This window comes from Phaethon aethereus (assembly GCF_964289735.1).
Source record: "Phaethon aethereus genome assembly, chromosome: 2".
Lineage (NCBI taxonomy): Eukaryota > Metazoa > Chordata > Aves > Phaethontiformes > Phaethontidae > Phaethon > Phaethon aethereus.
In genome coordinates, this window is record NC_138582.1 from 162,392,851 (window position 1) to 162,411,211 (window position 18,361).

The 18,361-nt window shown below is 39.6% G+C and overlaps 1 protein-coding gene across 1 annotated transcript in view; it reads right to left on the minus strand.

Moving 5' to 3' along the window:
* Nucleotides 1-18,361, minus strand: part of RBM33 (RNA binding motif protein 33) — a gene marked incomplete at both ends in the record, with an annotated part of 101,348 nt that overhangs the window by 23,486 nt on the left and 59,501 nt on the right. The window contains 5 exons of the mRNA XM_081996525.1: nucleotides 5,114-5,755; nucleotides 12,583-12,870; nucleotides 13,490-13,744; nucleotides 14,560-14,891; nucleotides 15,713-15,872. Coding sequence (XP_081852651.1) covers nucleotides 5,114-5,755; nucleotides 12,583-12,870; nucleotides 13,490-13,744; nucleotides 14,560-14,891; nucleotides 15,713-15,872 — 1,677 coding nt within the window. The remainder of the gene's footprint in view (nucleotides 1-5,113; nucleotides 5,756-12,582; nucleotides 12,871-13,489; nucleotides 13,745-14,559; nucleotides 14,892-15,712; nucleotides 15,873-18,361) is intronic.

The window sequence follows — 18,361 nt, forward strand, 5'->3', positions numbered from 1 at the left end:
TGGGTTTTTTTGGTTGGGGTTTTTTTTGTTTGGTTTTGTGTTTTGTGTTTGTTTTTTTTTTTTATGTGGAATTAATAAATTATTGTCCATTTGTGAAATATTTCCAGGGTGAAATCTTGCAGGTTATAAAAGGCAGAGTCCTTTTTCAACAGCATTTACATTAGTATGGCTTCAAAGGTCTTGCCCATTTTCACATTCTCTAAGCAACAAACATGGCATCTGGGCATCCAGATATCATGGTTTCTGCAGCTCCTTCAGTTTGCTGGCGATAGAATACGGACATTATCCATACCTCCTTCAAATAGTGGGATATGATAAACTGCAACGCCATTCTGCTTCTTAAATAAGTAGTAGTGTGGTATGCAGCAGGAGTCCCTGTGTTGTTTCTTGCAGCTGGTAGCACTGCAGAGCTGGGTGAAAGGCTCCCTCAAGAACTTGTCTTGCAAATGCTAAAAACCTTAGTGTTTGTAATTCCTGACATACTTAGATGAAAGGCGCTATAGAGCTTTCAAGTCAAATATTTTAATTACACTTGAACATATACATGCAAGCAGAAACAAGTACAAACATTAAGCAAAGCTGATTGATAAGGTTACATTATCAAACAAGAATCATCTCAATCAGTATTTTTTTCCATATTTAGAACTCCATAGTCATCTCTTACACTTCTCAATTGTTCTGAATATGAATAAAGTTGTCTGTCGATTCCAATTCTCTTTTTCTTTTTACAATCTGAGGACTTTTTTTGTGACAGGATTTTCAAATAAAAGAACATGCCAAATCTTTCTTCATACTTTTCAGATAAAGCATTGTCTCAGGTTTTCAGGAATTATGATCAGTAATAAGATACTGCTTCTAATCCCACAGGGACCACTGAGATTTTTATGTATTTTTATATACATGAATTTATGAAAAAAGCTCATTTTGCAGCTTTCCACAGAGACAAAGATTGGTGTGTTTTTGGTGCAGCATAAGAACCAGCATTTTCAGGCCTCTGGGACAGACATACATCTCTTTAAGCATGGCAGGCCATTTCCTGGCTAGAGAGAAAGCACCCAACAATATGACTGAATGATACAGAGGTTTTAAGATATTACTGTTTCTCACAGAATTTCCAACTAAATTAAAAAAACATGTTCAGCACATATTTCATATGATCTTAAGATATTTAAGGTTGTAGCTGGTACAAACCTGTTCTTCCAGGACTAAAGACACTTCTAATATACTCACTTAAGGAATTCAGTTGCACTTGGTACTGGAACTATTTACTAACAGATCACAGCCCAAAAGGAGACCACCACAAACAACCAAGGTGTTAGAAAACATGCCCCATCAAGAGGGAGTGAAGGATATGAGAGCTCAGAAATAGTTAAGAGATCTTTAAAGAGAGACACAGCCATGAAGAGGTATATAAATTCTTTCCCGTGTCTCTTCAAGTGTAATACAGTTAGTCATAGATTCAAAACTGCAGCAAGAAAACATGGTTTGCTCACTGAGAAAATTCTCCTAAATGTACTGGTTAGAGACTGGAATAGATGGCCAACGAAATCTCCAACAATGAGATCTCAGAAAAAGGTTGGTCAAATCTGTCAGGAATGCTACAGAATTCATTCCCCTTTCAAGACAGATTAAATTATTTCTACAGCCCTTTCACTCCTATTTTCTATGACTTTATGATCACATTCTTAAGTGATTTATTAGGGTGTTTCTTTTCAACCACCAACATTCTACAACCTCATTAAGTTTATTCTTATGCATATCTTTAGGATTGACTTCAGACTCATCACCAAGCCAGGCAAGTCTCAGACATTTTCTTAGTAAAATATACTGATATGAATACTCAGCAAATATGCTGAGCTCCTGTATCAGGAAGGGATGGCTCTGAAGACATGCCACACAAAACAAAGCAGACCAGATCCATCAAAAGACCTTGAGGCCTCCAATGAAGAGAACCCAAACCTCAAAATTAATCTGCTAAACACTAAGCACTGCCTCATTTTTCAGGAATGTAACATTTCAAGGAGTAATTAAAATTGAAAAGTATTCACTGTACTCCCATTCCTGCAAATATTACAGGAGTTTTAGAAAGGGATGGACATATCAGTGGCGGGGGTGGGGGGGGAGTGGATTTGTTTTAAAAAGCATTAGGCAAAATCTAATGATGGTCCCTAACATACATCACTTTGATATGCAGACTTAGTCTGACATACAAGAAATGCTGAATCATTTTTTACTTCCCTTTATAAGAAGCCATAACTTAAGGCATCTTATGCATCAGATAAAGTGGACAAATTAAAATATTTCCTGGTATTTAATCAGTAATTCTTATAATATCATAGAAATACTTTAAAAGTAAAATCCTCTCAAGAGAGAATATTGTGGTAGCAGATGAAAGGCCATTTTACCTTAAGTGACAAGGGATACTTTTACCAGAAGGTCAGAGATCCTCACTAATACTGCAGTGCCCAGCAATACAAATAAACATAGTTAGAAGCTTAGACTGGGAAAGATATTGCCCTCAAGAGAAGAAACCATTCTCTTCTGACAGTATTTGTACACCATAAATCTCACCAATACACCAAATACATCCCCTTAACTGTTAAACAAAAAACATCACCAGCAACGCAACACCATTTAATTCTGCTCTATGGATGGTTCTAAGTCTAGAACAGTCCTTGCTACTAGCTCCTGTTTTAGGTCAATTTGAGCTAGATAGAGTTAGTACAGGTCTGGCCTCAATCAGCTTCTTCAACTGACAGCTCTACTATTGTGCTGTACCATGGCTGGCAGGCTGAAAGGGACCTTCCAAGTCTTTACCAACATGAATCAAGAGAGCTTCGAAAAGGAATGTGCATTGTGTCTAATCTCAAGCCATCTCACCCATACATGGGTATTCAAAACACCTCTGCACAAAAGAGCTCTAGAAAGGAAAAAGGGTACAAGTGATTAAACTGAGAGCTACAGCAGGGCTGCTTAACTGCAGGATGAAGTCAGTGCATACAGATAAGAGATACCAGCCATCCCTTTGGCCAAAGGCAGGGAATTACAGGAAGCACTATTACATGCTAAGGACAATGGCTAGGAAAAATGAGATTTAGCTTTTCCCTTATATTTAGGGTCAAGACAAAAGTTGTGAAAATAAATAAAGCATGCGGCAGGACTAAATACTAGAAACAGAAACTAAATGCGATCTGTGATCTTCATAGTATTCAGAGTCCAAGCAGCTTTTAATTCTTCTTTAAAATCCTGCCAAAACGGACAAGATTGCCCCCCGCCATTGCTCAGTTTTGGGTTTTTTTCCTTGTGTGGTCAAAGAAACAAAGTCATAAATTCAGCTTATCATTAACTGATTAAAAATTAATCTACTATCTTGATCAGTGTTAAACAGCTAATTGTAATGCTTGCTTTTATTCTTCCACAGTTGGAAGGAAAACTTAAAATGTCCATGACAGTACGAAAAAAGTAACAAAGGCTACATGGAAAGAACCTGCTTTACCTTGCTAAAACCTTGGTATCTGAAAGTTAAGAAGGACAGAACAAATCTGCTTCTGTATACAATGAAAGAGGGGTTACACATGCATTTAATAAAGCCAATTGCTCATGCTTACCATGAGACTTATCTGAAACAACTTACGGTTTTCTGAAATAGCATTATGATAAAAACTATTTCATTGTGAATGCTACTGTGGGCACCGATAACCATTTGTTATGAAGAGCTGTATACAGTGGTGACTGGCATTGTTTTGTTTCACCACATAATAAAAGAAGTTGTGCACGATTGCTTTATTCAATTATTCATGAATAACAAAGCTGTCATACCTCTTGCAGGCCACTGGGATTCCTGCAGACATATTTATTTACAAATATTTTTAGCCCAACAGAATCAATTACTTTCAGCTTATTGTACTTTATTCTTCTGTACTTAAGTTATCATGTCTGAGGAATCAGACATCCTCCAAGTCAGGTTGTAAGGCCCTTTATGTTAATATTTTGAAAGACCACGTGGTCACAATTTTAACTGTATTTAGGTTTTATGAGCTGTAGAAAAAAAATGTATAAAAAAAAAGTATTTAAGACTTTTGCATTTCGACTTTCTCCCCATTTCTACAGAGTAAAGCCCAGCCTCCAAGGCCTTGTTCTATCCCTGTTAACACACTGTTCTCTTCATTACAGACTACAGCAGTTCTGCAGTTTCCCTAATTAATGCTCTGAATAATTTAAAGAAGCATTCTTCAAAAAAAAAAACCAACCACCTCCAATGTACCACAGCACTAAACCACACCACATCCTTCATTTCTCCTCAGCATAAATATACCCGAGGACAGATTGCACTCTGACAACACGATCTTGCTATGTCCCCTCATCTCAGTGTCTTTACAGCCCTAACAAATTAACTTGTCTTTCCATTAAGACAGAAGAAATTTGGTCGAGATACTTTCTAACCAAAGCCCCAGATCTTAAATATGCACATTTCCATTAAGACCAGCATTGTGAGTCCTCCACACCGGTGCTCAAGGGACACTGCAGATAATAGACCCCTCATCAAAAGATAAGGAAATCTCATTTAGATGCAGAACTGAACTGGTAACGTTTTTAACCCAGCCTCTAACAGAAAACATCCCCCTCCAACATACTGCTTAAATTAGTTTCACAACACATTTCCCAAGAAAATAAAAACAATCTTCCCTTGAGTACAGAAATCACACTAATGCCAGCATCTGCACACAACTAAATTAGGTGGCTTCCACTACCAAATAAGCAGAGCCTAGCTTTTTAACCGAACCTTAAAGAACCATCCAAAGCCATCCAACCCTTTTCTCTGACCAATTATCAGGCCTATCAACCTCAAGCAAAAGGAGTGCAGTTGACTCAAGTTACAACTTAAAAGCAAGGAGTATTATTTCAATGTGATTTTAATGACAACTGCCTGGCAGTAAAGCATTACAGGAAACATTAATTTCTGAAAATATAAAATGTGGACTATTAGGTCCGCTAAACCTGCTAATTCCCTTGTCATCTTATGCTCATTTTTTATTTTGGGATTACACAGAATAAAACACACAAAACCAAACCACGATGACACACACACACGAGATGAGCCTTGAAAACTTACCCCTCCTGACAACTTAATCACCCTGACTTTGCTGCCGACATGGGGCCCATCTCCACTACCACTGTTTGTCCGATGCATGACAGTCCTTTTCACGCCAGGTTTCAGTTCCTGGGGCCTTGCTTGTACCGTAGCCACTCGAGCAGTCTGTGTCGTGGGCAGCGATGCTGCAGCAGGTTTTGTCTGTAATACTTTCTGCGGTGCCTGAGGCTGACTCGGAGGTACCATCCTAGTCTGTCTCAGCTGCTTCACTGGCTTCATCTGCTGTCCTTGATACTGCATATTTGCCCCGACCTGTGGGAAATCTGTGGGTTTGGGTTGGATATTTGGAACTACCATATCTTGTTTTTTAACAAGGAGTCTGTTTTTCACATTTTGCCTGGTCTGTAAGCCAGAGTGGGGTATGTAAGGGCTGCCATTGGTGGGGAACTCCGAGGAGTCATCCTCCTGCTGCATGTAGGACTGTTGAGCAGAAGGTTGCTGCTGCTGCTGCTGCTGCGCAAGTCTTTCGAGCAGTTCTCTCTTTCTAGCACCAGCCTGCTGCTGCCGTCTCAGCTCCTTTTGTTTCAGAATTTCTTCTCTTAGACGCTTCTGCTCTTCTATCTTCAAACGATACAATCTAGTTTCTTCATCTTCATCTGGATACTACAAAGGAAAATACAAATGAATTTATAAAATTCTGAACAAATGCCCAGCTTGGTCAGAACAACACTTAATTGTTGCTTCAGATGTCATAAAGCTGTAACACTCTGAAGAGCTTTTCAAATTATCCCTGATACTAAACTAAGGCTATTAGTGGAGCGTATCTGCTGGCAAGGTTTATTTGCTATTCATTACAGACAAACAGCTCAAATCTGGTTCAGGACTTATACTACTTCCTAGACAGAAGAGGGGTGGGGGTGGGAAGAGCTTTAATACCAGTTGAGAAATCTTATTGGAATACAAAAAAAAATTTATCAAGTTTTATAAATTGGAACTCATTTAGAAGTTTCTAAAACCAATTAAACTATTAATATAATTCAAGATATCAAAATATGTTTCTAATGGAAAGTAACAATACAGAGGCAACCCACTGTCACACAGGTTTTATCTTGCTCTTTTCCGACAAAGTAACAAAAGGTAGGGTGGTAAATGACCTGAAAGGCCCTGATTAGAACTATTGATTTTTCTCACAGAATTTTCAGCCTGATCTCAAACTCATTTGTCACACAATAATTGGTTATAATGAACAGCACAAGTCAATCTCTCTGACCTTGAACTCGTGCACTCTCTTCAGAATCAAAATGTTGCCAAATGCAGTGTTGGAATATTAATGGTATATAGAGAATGCCTTTAATATTCCAGCCTTGGGCCCATCTGAAAGCATTACACACCATCAAACAACCTTTCTAAATATTCTTCAACTTTGGCACAATGGTTTCGTTTGAAAAGCTGTACGAAATAGGCAAAAGTCAAGGAAATGCACATTCATCCTAGAAAAGAAATCAAACTGATCTTGTGATACACATGCATTGTATATTTTGTGATACACATACAACTGATCTTGTGATCACATGCATTTTTCAAAATTACAAAGCATATTTTTTCATATTTAATATTTCAAACAGTTGAAAATATAAAGTTAGACACTTGTAGAGACTGCTTACAAATGGTAATGAACATAACATTCTACTTGAGATATATTAATCACCCCTACAAAACAGGTTCTCAGAGTAACAATACTTTGCATGTTGGTAAATTACAGCATAAAGAATGCTAAAACATTTCTCAAATACCAGGAATCTGTCATGAAGTTATTACCTTGCAGTAACCAGGTGCAAGTTCTTCTCAACACAAATGCCATTTTTTGCACACAGAGGACCCAAATGTGCAACAATTTTTTTTTTTTTTTTTTTTTTTTTAAATTCAAGTACTTTTATCCCTGGTACATCCCAGAATCGCCCCCAACTCAAAAAAAGAGCAGAACAGATCCAACCATAAAGTTGGTTTACAGATACAAAAGCCCAGTAGAGTAGTATTTGTACTTGTAGAATCCAGATGCACAAACCCTGAACGCTTGTTTCCTTCAGATAAGTACTTCTTCCCTGAGCACCTACTGATAGGGATTATTCTCACAGTGACTAAAAAAATAGCTGCATGTCTCACACTAGAATTCCAGCCTAAACAGTGGCTAAAATAAGACTTCAACAAAACTTTATTTTTTAACTTTTTTTTAAAATATGGGCTATAGTTCTGAGATTAGATCTAACACTGTTGTTTTTAGGAGAATGCTTCGTATACCAAAGGGTTCTGATCTTTCTCTGTACTGTGGTGATTAGTGGCTAATCGCTGTAACAACTAGATTACAGGTCTTCACTGATAGATGGTAATAGGAACACACTTCTACAAAGTACAATAGGCAGTAGCAGGCAACTCGAATATTTCATCTTAAACTGAAAAGTGGAGATACTGGATTGTAGTAAAAAAAAAAAAGAATAAGGCCCTTACAAAAGATAGCAAAAGGGTAATAACCTTAAATCTAGTTTGCATAGGATGACAAAATACAGGTAAACTCCAGATAGGAGGAAGATGTACTGTTATGCAGATCCTGATGCAATGATTAAAATTTTCAGTCACTTTGAGACAGTATATATGTCAATTACTGAAATAGTCCAAACACAAAACCTCTTCCACTTCATGAATTAGTTTCTTCACTTGCTTTGCTTTAGCTCAGAATATTCTACATTTTATCTAAATGGGTTTGATGGATGCCAGTCGGCCAGTATCAAATCCACCTTTGGAGGTAGCGCTGTATTTTTTTTTCCTTTATGTTCAATTGACGGTGTCAGTACCAGCAAGAATCTGCATGAGACCAGCTCTTCTATTAGCTGTCCTTTACTATCAGGGACCTGCCTGCTCATGTTACCATCTACCTGGTTCTGAAGGCCTTGAAAGATGTAGATCACGATCTAATAAGTACAAAACACTAACTCAAAGGCTACATATAGCAGTACAGAGATGTGTACTTTGTGGCACACTTAAATGAGTCTTGCCAGCAGACAAGGTATGAACATCCTGAGGGACTCTGACCAATATGTCTGTGCAGCACGGACAGATACACTGATTTCAACTATGCTAGTATTAAACACAGAAGTCAACTGAGAAGCTATATTACCAACACAGATGAAGTTAGATGAATACTTAGTAGAATCTTAAAGCAACTTGATCTCAAATATAACCTGAAATTTTCCTTTCAGGAACTCAAATCAATACTTGGGAAATCAGTACAGAACCTATGAATTCAATTCCTTCTTAAAGGATAAGTTTTGAAATCAAGGTCCAAGAGCTCTGAGGTTATATGACAACTGCAGATCAGCCTGTTAACTATAAGCTGTAAGCTACAGGTAGACCCAAGTCCTTCATCTTCATAAGCAAGTTGCTATTACTGTTCTTAGTAAAATACCCTTGCAGCTAGAGTTCAACCAAACAATATAATGACCCTGTGATCATTAACAGAAGATTTGAATTCAGAGTCAGGTTTAATTGGAATTAGTTGTGCAATGACCCAACAGTACAGATTCAGAATGGGCAAACTCCTCACTAGGCTGAAAACAAGGGCAGTTAAATCCTCTGCTGCTTACCTTTAAGAGCACCTTACATATACTACACTACACTATGGCGTATGTATATATATGTATGACCTACAGTATATATAAATGACATATACTATGTAATAAGGAGCTTCATCATACAGAACAAGCAAGACAGTACATGGGTCAAGATGGAAACGGTACACAATGCCTACCGCTAATGATTTTCATCCCATTAGTTTAATTAGCCCAGTACAGATTTCTCCAACAAGCAGCAGCAGTGCCAAAACCAGAAAAAACAAACAGAAAAATCCACAAAAACCCCAAACAAAAACAACAAAAAAAGTGCAACTGGAAGAAAGTAGACATCCTTCAAAGATGTCATAAAGTTCACAGGTTATGGTCGGAAGTTTCCTGCCAAAAGCAACTTTATCTGTAAGTGAAGAAGCAGAAGAACTTGAAGCAGCTTTTTCCCTACATAAACTCTTGAAACTTCACCTTCTTCCATAAAGAACTCCACAACATGAAGAAACAGTATATTGTGTACGGCTCCTCCTGTTAAAGGAGGCTACAGACTACAACACCAGAGATGCAGAACAGTTCCCTTGGTTTTGCAGAGGGGTTTTTTTTGTTGGGTTTGGGGAGGTTGGTGGTGGCTGGTTTTGTTTGTTGCTGTTGAAGTATGTTGGAGTTTGTTTTGTTTTTTAAAGTGGAGATTCTCATTGATCTGTCAACAGTTTTTGAACACAATGTATTTCTTTGTAGTTTGATGGGGAGACCAAGCCTTAGCTATAAGTTTCATTCTGCCTTAAGGTCCAAAGAGGCTTTGATGGAAAGTGTTGGGGGGGGGAAAAAAAAAATGTTACAGACCACTTTTCTGAGTCTAACTGAAGAGCAGCAGTAAGAGAAGCAGAGTCCTACATCGTTCTCCAGGGGAATTTAGAATGGCACTGTTGATTGAGGAAAAGACAACAAAGACAAGCTCTAAAACAAGGGTGTAAGTTTTCTACTGTTACTTAAGTCCTAGTATCGGTAGCTTGCATCTCATATAGTGAATTAAAAAAAACCAAACCCACACCTTTTTAGAGATCTCAAGGCTTTATTACTAGTTAATAGAATTAAATGCAGAGTCATAAGAACTAGATACAACAAGTGTTCTGGTTTCCTATCAAGGAACAAAAAAAGGAATCATGCAATCAGGCTCACCTGTGTCCCTCAGCAGGAGAGGTGCAAGGACAGAGCAATCAAAACTGTTTGATCTGTGGCATATACACAAATCTATTCAGCAGGTTCATCTGTTTTTTCAGTTGTAACATTAGAAGCAAGAGGCTACAACAATTTATCAGTTTTCAAAAAATTCATGACAAGTCTTCATGAAAGGTAAGACCAGATCCCAATTACATGATTTGGCTACTTGTGTTCAAAACCACCAAGTATCTTAAATAAAGGCACCTACACACACCTCACATTTCACATTACTGATGACATCAGCTCCTAAACCCTAGGAAGGTATGAGTGACCCTACAAAACACAGGTGTTGCGCATCTTGGAAAAACAGGAAGAGAACTAAGACCATGGTTACAAGTTACTTTGAGAAGCACACTGCCCTCTTGTGATCTTCCAACTGGAAAAAGATTGTGATAAGAATCTTCTAACCACAAGACAGGAGGCACCTTTATCAAAATTCATATATCAAACCTATTTATACTGGAGAAAACTCAAATTTGGACATGTACAATTTTTCAGGTAGTTAAATTCCAAAAAAGTTGAAAAGGATTTAGGTACATTTGCTCCAACAACAATGTAGCAACTGTTTTCCATATTGCAAGTCCCAACTTCAAAATTTACTGGATTTGGGAGAATTCAATGTGAAGGCTTCTTTCACTACATCAGGGACATTAACTGCAATATAAGTAGTGATAAAAGTACACCTAGGATTATGCAGCACTCTACTAACTTCTCTCCTGTTCTAAGCTCCAACATCCACTTCTTCTAGAGATTCGCATCACCTTTCTACTTTCCTCCCGTTCTTTAAACTCAAAAATGCTTAATATTGCCTTAATTCCTCTTATCCTAAACTGACCTCAACAGGAACAGAATTAGGCCCACAGTGATCACCCATACTTTCCAGTTTCATTGACAAAATGTTTTTTCAGACTGTGGATATGCAAATTTATATCTTGGAAAGTAACAGCTATTCTAAATGGACAAAGACATTTAAAGTCAGTACTTTGCAGCCTCACAGAAACACAAGCATACCATCAATAAGGTAGAAATATAGTTTTTAATCTTCTAGTCACTCAGGTGGCAAATCTTTCAAATATCTATTTTGAAGGTGAGCAAAACCTTTAACAGCCAATAATGTTATTTTCTGGTGCTTCCTTCCTAAATATGGCCACTGACTCTTTGGGAAGAAGGATTCAAAGGAAAGTCTTAATAAGTTTCCAGTTGAAGACACTTGCAAAATAACCTGCCCAATTCAGGTATGAGCAATACAGCTAGAAAAGATGACAGAACTTAAGATGTTTTAGACAGGGAGGCCTGCAGCTAATTTGGTTCAAAACTTAGTTACTAATGTCCTGAAAGACAGAGGCTTCGCTAAGAGGCACTGCATTTTCTGTGACTTAGATTATTCGAAGAGACTGAATTGAGGGGAAGGGGATTACTTAAGCCATTTTTTAAAAAAGATCAAAATTAAAAGCTGAAAAAAGGATTTTTTAAATATTATTACTGAAAAGCAAGTGCACAGGAGGTCAAACACTGCTAGCTATGGGTTTCTTTTGTGCCTCATTTGTGAAAATTAGTTATGACCATCCCTAATTCAAGAACAAGATGAAAAGCTAATCATGAGCAGCTTAAAGGGAAGACAGTATTATCACAATTAAAGCTTTCAACAGTTGTTAAAGAAAACCTGGTCCTTGAGACAAGATTCATGGTCAACTCAACTATAAAGATTTACAGTTCTGCTCACAATAACCTGACACTCAGAAATTATACAGGGTGCATTTAGTCATCATGTTCCTCTGGTATCTCCTGATGTCCAGGATTAACTGCACCATCAGTAAAATCCTACCCACTCTCTCAAACTAACAGTGCTCATGGAGAGTCTTCTCTAGCTTCCAGCAGGGTCTGTGCAGGGAAACGGTCATCTGTTCACAGTGGAGCCCAAAGCACTGGCATCTCTTTTTTTGATTGTGCAGAGTACTAGTAGAGCAAACAGCATCATTTTCTCCTAAATGAAAGACTTGAGAGCATCTCCTATTTGCCCTCACATCAAAAGGTTTCATGAAAGAGAGATTTTCTTCTTCAAGAGCAAGAACCCCATGGACAATGCAGCTGCAGCCTCCTGCATGAGTGTCCAAGACCCTAGAGGAGACCGGGCAGCCTGAAGGAAAGCAGCATGAAAAAGATACCTCTTTTTTGAGCCACAAAGCATCACAGAAAATGGAAGAGGTTTGCTCACTTAGAAAGAAGTGATTACACCTGGAAAAAAAAAAAAGATAATAATCCTGGAAGACAAAAATGGGCACAATGGGTATTTCAGAGGCCTGTATCATTGATGACCTTCACACAACCTCTGTCTTTTCATAGTAGAAAAGACTCCTGCAAAACAGACTCACCACAGCCCTGTCAACCTTCCAACTGTTTGTGGTTGGGTGTTTTTTTTTGTTTTGTTTTTTGTTTGTTTTTTTAAATCAACAGAGACTTGGTTTTGCTATCACATTAAAGAGGTAAGTGGAACCCAGAATGGAGGCCTCTAGTGGTACCAAAAATACTGGGTGAATAATGCATTAAGTGTGCTTACAGTTCACAAGTCAGACTGGAAAAGTTTTAAAAAGGTGTGAGTTTTTTGTTTGGTTTTGTTTGTTTGCGTTAAAAAAAAAAAACCACCAAAAGTCTTACCTCTGGTTCAGATTTTACTTCCGATTTTGCTTGGCCCACTGGTATGATTGCTTTAGCTTTCATATCAGGCCTTCCCTGTGCGTTTCCAACACCAGTTACAGACTTGGTGGCAGACATCGTGCTGGTAATGGGTTTGACCTGAGCAGCTGGGGTAGAGGTTCGCCTGTTGTTGCTCATTTCCATTGCATGTGATGGTGCTATGGGCAACTCACGCAAGTTACTGTTTCTTGGAGCAGTTGACTGTAGCTGCTGATTTGGACGCTTGACAATATTTTGTGATGGTGTATTCTGAAAAGCAGAAAATTTAAGAATTGCAGACTTTCACTACAAACCAGACTAACGTGTTTCCTGTTTCACATTTTCATGATTTAGTTAAGTTTGGGGAAAAAAGCTTTTTGAAGAGGCACAATATTTTTAATGTGAAAATAAAAATCACAGAAATGAGAACGTTTTAACAATAGATTTATTTTTCTTCAATTAAAAGCAGAACTGAATCTCACTTGTTTAACATCTTTCTCATAAATTGGCTTCACTGTGATTTATTTTCCTAATCAAAGCAATTATTCTGAACTACAGTCACGCTGTCTTCAGCACTGTTTCAGGCTGTTGTGCTACCCCAACCTACCGAGCAACACAATACACTGCACTGGAGCAAACTCGGAACACATGAGTGGCACTAGCCGAACCAGAAAGCTTATTAGGAGTGACACAGAGAGGCCTTCCAATTGTAAGACAGCGTCAGAGAACTGGGCTCACACACAATCACAGGCTACCAGCAGTTTTAAAACCTTTTATTTCCAGTTCTTGGGCAACTGCATCATCCCTTATTGGACCCAGATCAAGAAAAACACTAAGACTGAATGAGAAAAGAACTACGCAAAGCGACACTGATATTTTTGGTACTTACATGTCTTGGCTTCATTGGACCCTGTCGTGGCTGACACTGCATCCTGTTGTTATTTGGCTGCTGCTGTGTGGCCTGCATATGAGGCCTGAACTGTGGCTGGTTCATGGGCATCAAGGGCTGCGGTGGTCCTTGGAGATGATGATGGTGCTGCTGCTGCTGCTGCTGCTGGTGATGGTGCTGCTGCTGCTGCTGCTGGTGATGGTGCTGCTGAGGCTGAGGTTGTGGCTGAGGCTGTAATGGAGGGTGCAAGGGACCCTTCACATGAAGGGAAAGATTAGTTATTACCTTGAAACTAAAAACAAACTGAAAAGTAGCTCCAGCCTCCCAAGTCCTCAAAATATCTGTAAGCAGCTACAGACCAGGCTAAACCAAAAATATACTGAGTAAATAACAGACTAACAGAAGCTGTGCAAGGTAGTTCTATACTTAAACCTGTGTGAGTCAACAGCTGAAGTAGAAAAAGGACAAGTGCAAGGGTTTCTGCCCTCTGCCCCCTTTTCTAATGACTTTTAAACTGGTTTTCCTTTTGTTCCCCCCCCCACCCCCACAACATCACCAGACTTCAGGATTTCCCCCATGTTCAAACCACAGACACCGTGCAAAGATCCGGCACAAAGCCCACCGAACATGCAGGGCCTTCCACATCGGCCTGCACATCCCCAAAACATTTACCCACTTCAACTTGCGATTCGGCTTCCTCCCGGTTTGCGGGAGGCCCCCGGCTCCCCGCCAGGCTCTGCCGCTGAGCGGCAGGGGGCGCTCCCGCCCTGCCGCTGAGCGGGCCGGGGCACCGGGGGCACGGGGCCGCTCCCCCTACCTCTGCGGCGCTAAAGCAACCCAAGGAGCCAGGGCCGGGCTGCAGGCTCGCTATCGGAAATACGTTAGTGCTGGCAAGCGGGGAGAAAGTTAGTATTGCTGTGGCTGAAGTGATTAAGTGTCCCAGGTCAATCTGCCTAGTACTTGTATCTCACGTAACTCCGCTTGAGTTATGTTAGTCCTGTAAGCCTGCAAGGCAGCCCTGGGCCGCTCCAGGCGTTCCTTGTAGGCCCTTTCCCGCTGCAGAGCCGTACCTGCATGCTGGGCTGCGTGTGCGCGGCGAGGAAGGGCTGTCCCGGAGCCTGCAGGAACTGCTGCCTGGGAGGGATGAAGGGCCGCGGATTTGCCGAACCCGGCTGGTTGAAGTGGAGAATCCCCACAGGACCTTGAGGCTGCATGTTCGGCCGTACTGGCCGCTCTCTGGGAAACACGGGTTGCTGCCCCTGCTGATTAAACGCTGGCCCAGGCTGGGTGAACGGCATCGGATTTTGGGTAGGGACGGGGTGCGCACTATTAAGAAGCGGGGGAGGTGGCGGCGGTGGGGGGCTCCGCTGTTCAAACAAGGGATGGCTTGGAAACCTCGGATCTGTGGGAATCAGGTAAATAATTAAATTACTAAATTAAACTAAATTAAATAGTAAATAACCTTCCTGGACCACAAACACTCAATTTCAAAACACAAAGGTCTGATTTAGAAAAGTAACCTGAAATTTGTGGAAAGCAAAATTGTATGAGATGTTTTAAGAGGTCCCCTCAAGGTTACATTTCTCCTGCTTCTGCCATCTCTGTATAAAAGGAATTGATACTCAAAAGACCAGCACAACCTAATTCACTGGAATTAGGAATACCTATTAGAAATTCTGCTCTAATAACATCAATGGAGGATTCCAGGGATTAGAGTTTAAATCACAAAAGAACTCATAAAACATTGATACTGTTTGCTGACTAGATATTTAGCAAATTTTTATGTGTCTTTTGTGTGTAAAATGTCTATAACATACATTTAATATACACAATCATGTATACATGGTATATACACAATCATGTATACATGGTATATACATATACCTATATATACACACACACACTTACTACCTATTTTGTTTGCTATGCTGTTTCATTTCAGCTAACCTTAACAGATTTCTTAATAGTAAACACATAGTCCAGATGGTTTAAAGAGTTACTAGTTGATGGTAGTTACAGATGGAGATAGAATATTACATCAGGGAATGAAAAAGATACCAGACCACTGGAATTTCTGGCACATACTAGTCTGGGTACATCAAATAGGATCTTCTGGTCTTCAGGCTTTCCCAAACACTTCACATTATTATATGATACACACTTACACTGCATAGCCACTTTACAAAAAGTGGACTTTGTACGTTAATGGAAATGAATGCTTACCTGCTATAAAGAAAGGATCTCTTTCCTGAGGAGGTGGAGGAGGGAGTGGTGGTGGCGGTGGTGGTGGCCCTCTCCACTGGTCCTGGATTGGCAGCCTTGGGGCTTGGGAGAAGTTGGTAGGAACTGGTCCAGGCGTATGCTGCTGAAAGTCTGGAGGGCCCTATTTAATAAGGCAGAACTAAGATTAAGACTACCATCCAGGAATTTATCTATTGCCTGCTGTAACTTTTTTTCCTCTTAAAAATACAATTGCTTTATGAATTATGTCCTAATAATCTGTACAAATTGGCAGCCCTTACTGAGTCATTCTTTCACAGTGGAAGAGATATTAAACTCGAGTACAGTATCTTGAAATGAATTCACGATATTTTAATAATCACTAGCACCACAGGAATGCCATTTCTTCTCAGGCTTATTGAAATCCATGCAATTATTGACCTTCTTTCCCATTAATCCAAAAAAATCTGAATGTCTACTTTAGAAGACATTCCTGACATTTATCATCTTAAACTGCTATTCTTCACCATCAATTTAGTACAACGTAAGCTACAGAAGTGAAGCCGCTTTACTTAAAGGCAGGGGAGTGAAGAACAATTTATGGCATCCAGAAAATTAAAGAAATCATCTTTCATAAAGTAGTAACAGGAGACTAACACTTCTGTCTATTCACAACTTAGCATCTGAAGCATTGTGAGAAAGAGTGCAAAATTATCTTTTCTCCAGTAAGTTTTTTTAAATGTAAAGTGAGCCTTTACATATTGCAGAAAGCAGATGTTAATCCAAAAGCAGAACTTTGCAGAAGCCACACTTGAGTGATTCACATTATCATTTTTTTCTTTTATATCAAAAACTTGACAAAATATGTTGTCAGACTCACATAAATCATTATATTCAAATATTTCTTTATAATAAGCAAATCAAGTAAGTAATGAAAATAATTTAAGAACATCCTTGTTTTCCTCTTCATATAGATTCTGAAATTCGTGATGGCATCTGTTCTGTCTACCTCTGGTGCTCACCTTAGAGCTTAAAACTTGCCATTGGCGAAAAACAAGCTTTTCAGAACAAATTTCAGACCAAACACTCCCTGCTAGGCTGAGATACGGTCATCAGCAAAGGACCAAACCACTAAATTGTAGTGGCATTTCATTAATCTACTCATCTGCCCTCACCAACAGCATGCACAGTCTCACCCCATCCTATCTGTATGCAAAAATATTAGCATTTTGGCAAAAGAATTTCTCACACAGTAAAACCCAGTATTTGCCCTGGAAACTGAAGCGTACTTGCTACTGACGTAGCACAGGACAAAGCTGTTTCACACCAGTCCTCATAACATCCAGCAGGGTACAACTGGGACTGGCAAGGCCCAAACAACAGAGGCACTGAGGATCACGGCCATTATTAAATCTATAGCCTTCTTGAAAACACTTAAATGGGGATATATGACATACTAAGACCTCTCATTTGGAAGCAAGACTGTGACTACTTACTTATTTTATGCCATTACAAAGCCATCAACTGTAAACACTTTATCACTCCTAGAGATCACAGGGTCTATATCCCATTGCCAGTGCTCCTAGTCAGCCAGTCTCCTGTGGATATTTCATTTACTGGAAAGACATCATACTACACTCAAAGCATGACAGTCCTCATAACATCCATAGTGTTTGTAGGAGGAGCTGCTACACTTCTGTAAGTGAACAGTTACCAACACAAAATATTCTTGCCACCTCAAAAGAGACTAATGCCTTTGAATTTCACAGGCCACCTGCAAACAGCAGCAGCTGGAGGAAGAGGGAGTTATTTAGGGTGGAGAAAGTTACATTTGTCCTATCAAAATCCATTCAGGTTTAGCTGAACAAGGCTGTTCAGCTGCATTGCCCTTCCCTTGTGTTGAGCAGGACAGCACTGACTGCCTGCCAAAAGAGCAACCGGACACAAACCTTGAGGATCCTGACCCTTTGCTCCTGAAACACACCTCTACCATCACCACATGTAGGAGCTGCCAGAGATACTTTCAAAACTACGGTTAAATGCATCCCCTGGATCTTGGAAACCTTTGTGATAAAGGATATTTCTCAAAGCATTGCTCTTGCAGCCATTGGTCACCCCATGGAACACAAAATACTTCTGCAAGCTGCACGGCCCTTGAGGGAAGCACCTAGCAAACCAACTGATATTTAGCTATTCAGTTATTGGTTTATCACTGCATAATGTACAAGGTCATTGCAACAGAGGCAAGGGAGTAACCAGTTCATCGGGGCAGTTTTCACACAAGATGGTTTTTATCTTGCATCTTATTTACCACACAGTCACATAAACATACCACACCTGGGGAGAGAAAGCAGTCTCAACAGACAACCTGCTTTTTCCTATTTTCTGAGAGCTTGACTTGGAAGCTCTGAAATTCTCCTTGTATTTCCCCCTAGACATATGTCTACATATATCTTAGGTATTTCTAAAATAGCCAGCAAAAAACAAATTATGTGGAAACTTACTGAAACCTGGGCTGAAGCATAAGTATCACATATTTGCCACCCGAACTGAAGAACTGGCAGCAGTAATGATCTGGCTGGGCTTGTTTCCAAGCACCAAATAGCACTGCAGTGACCATAGTCTCCTCTACCTGCTTCTTCCAAACTCTGT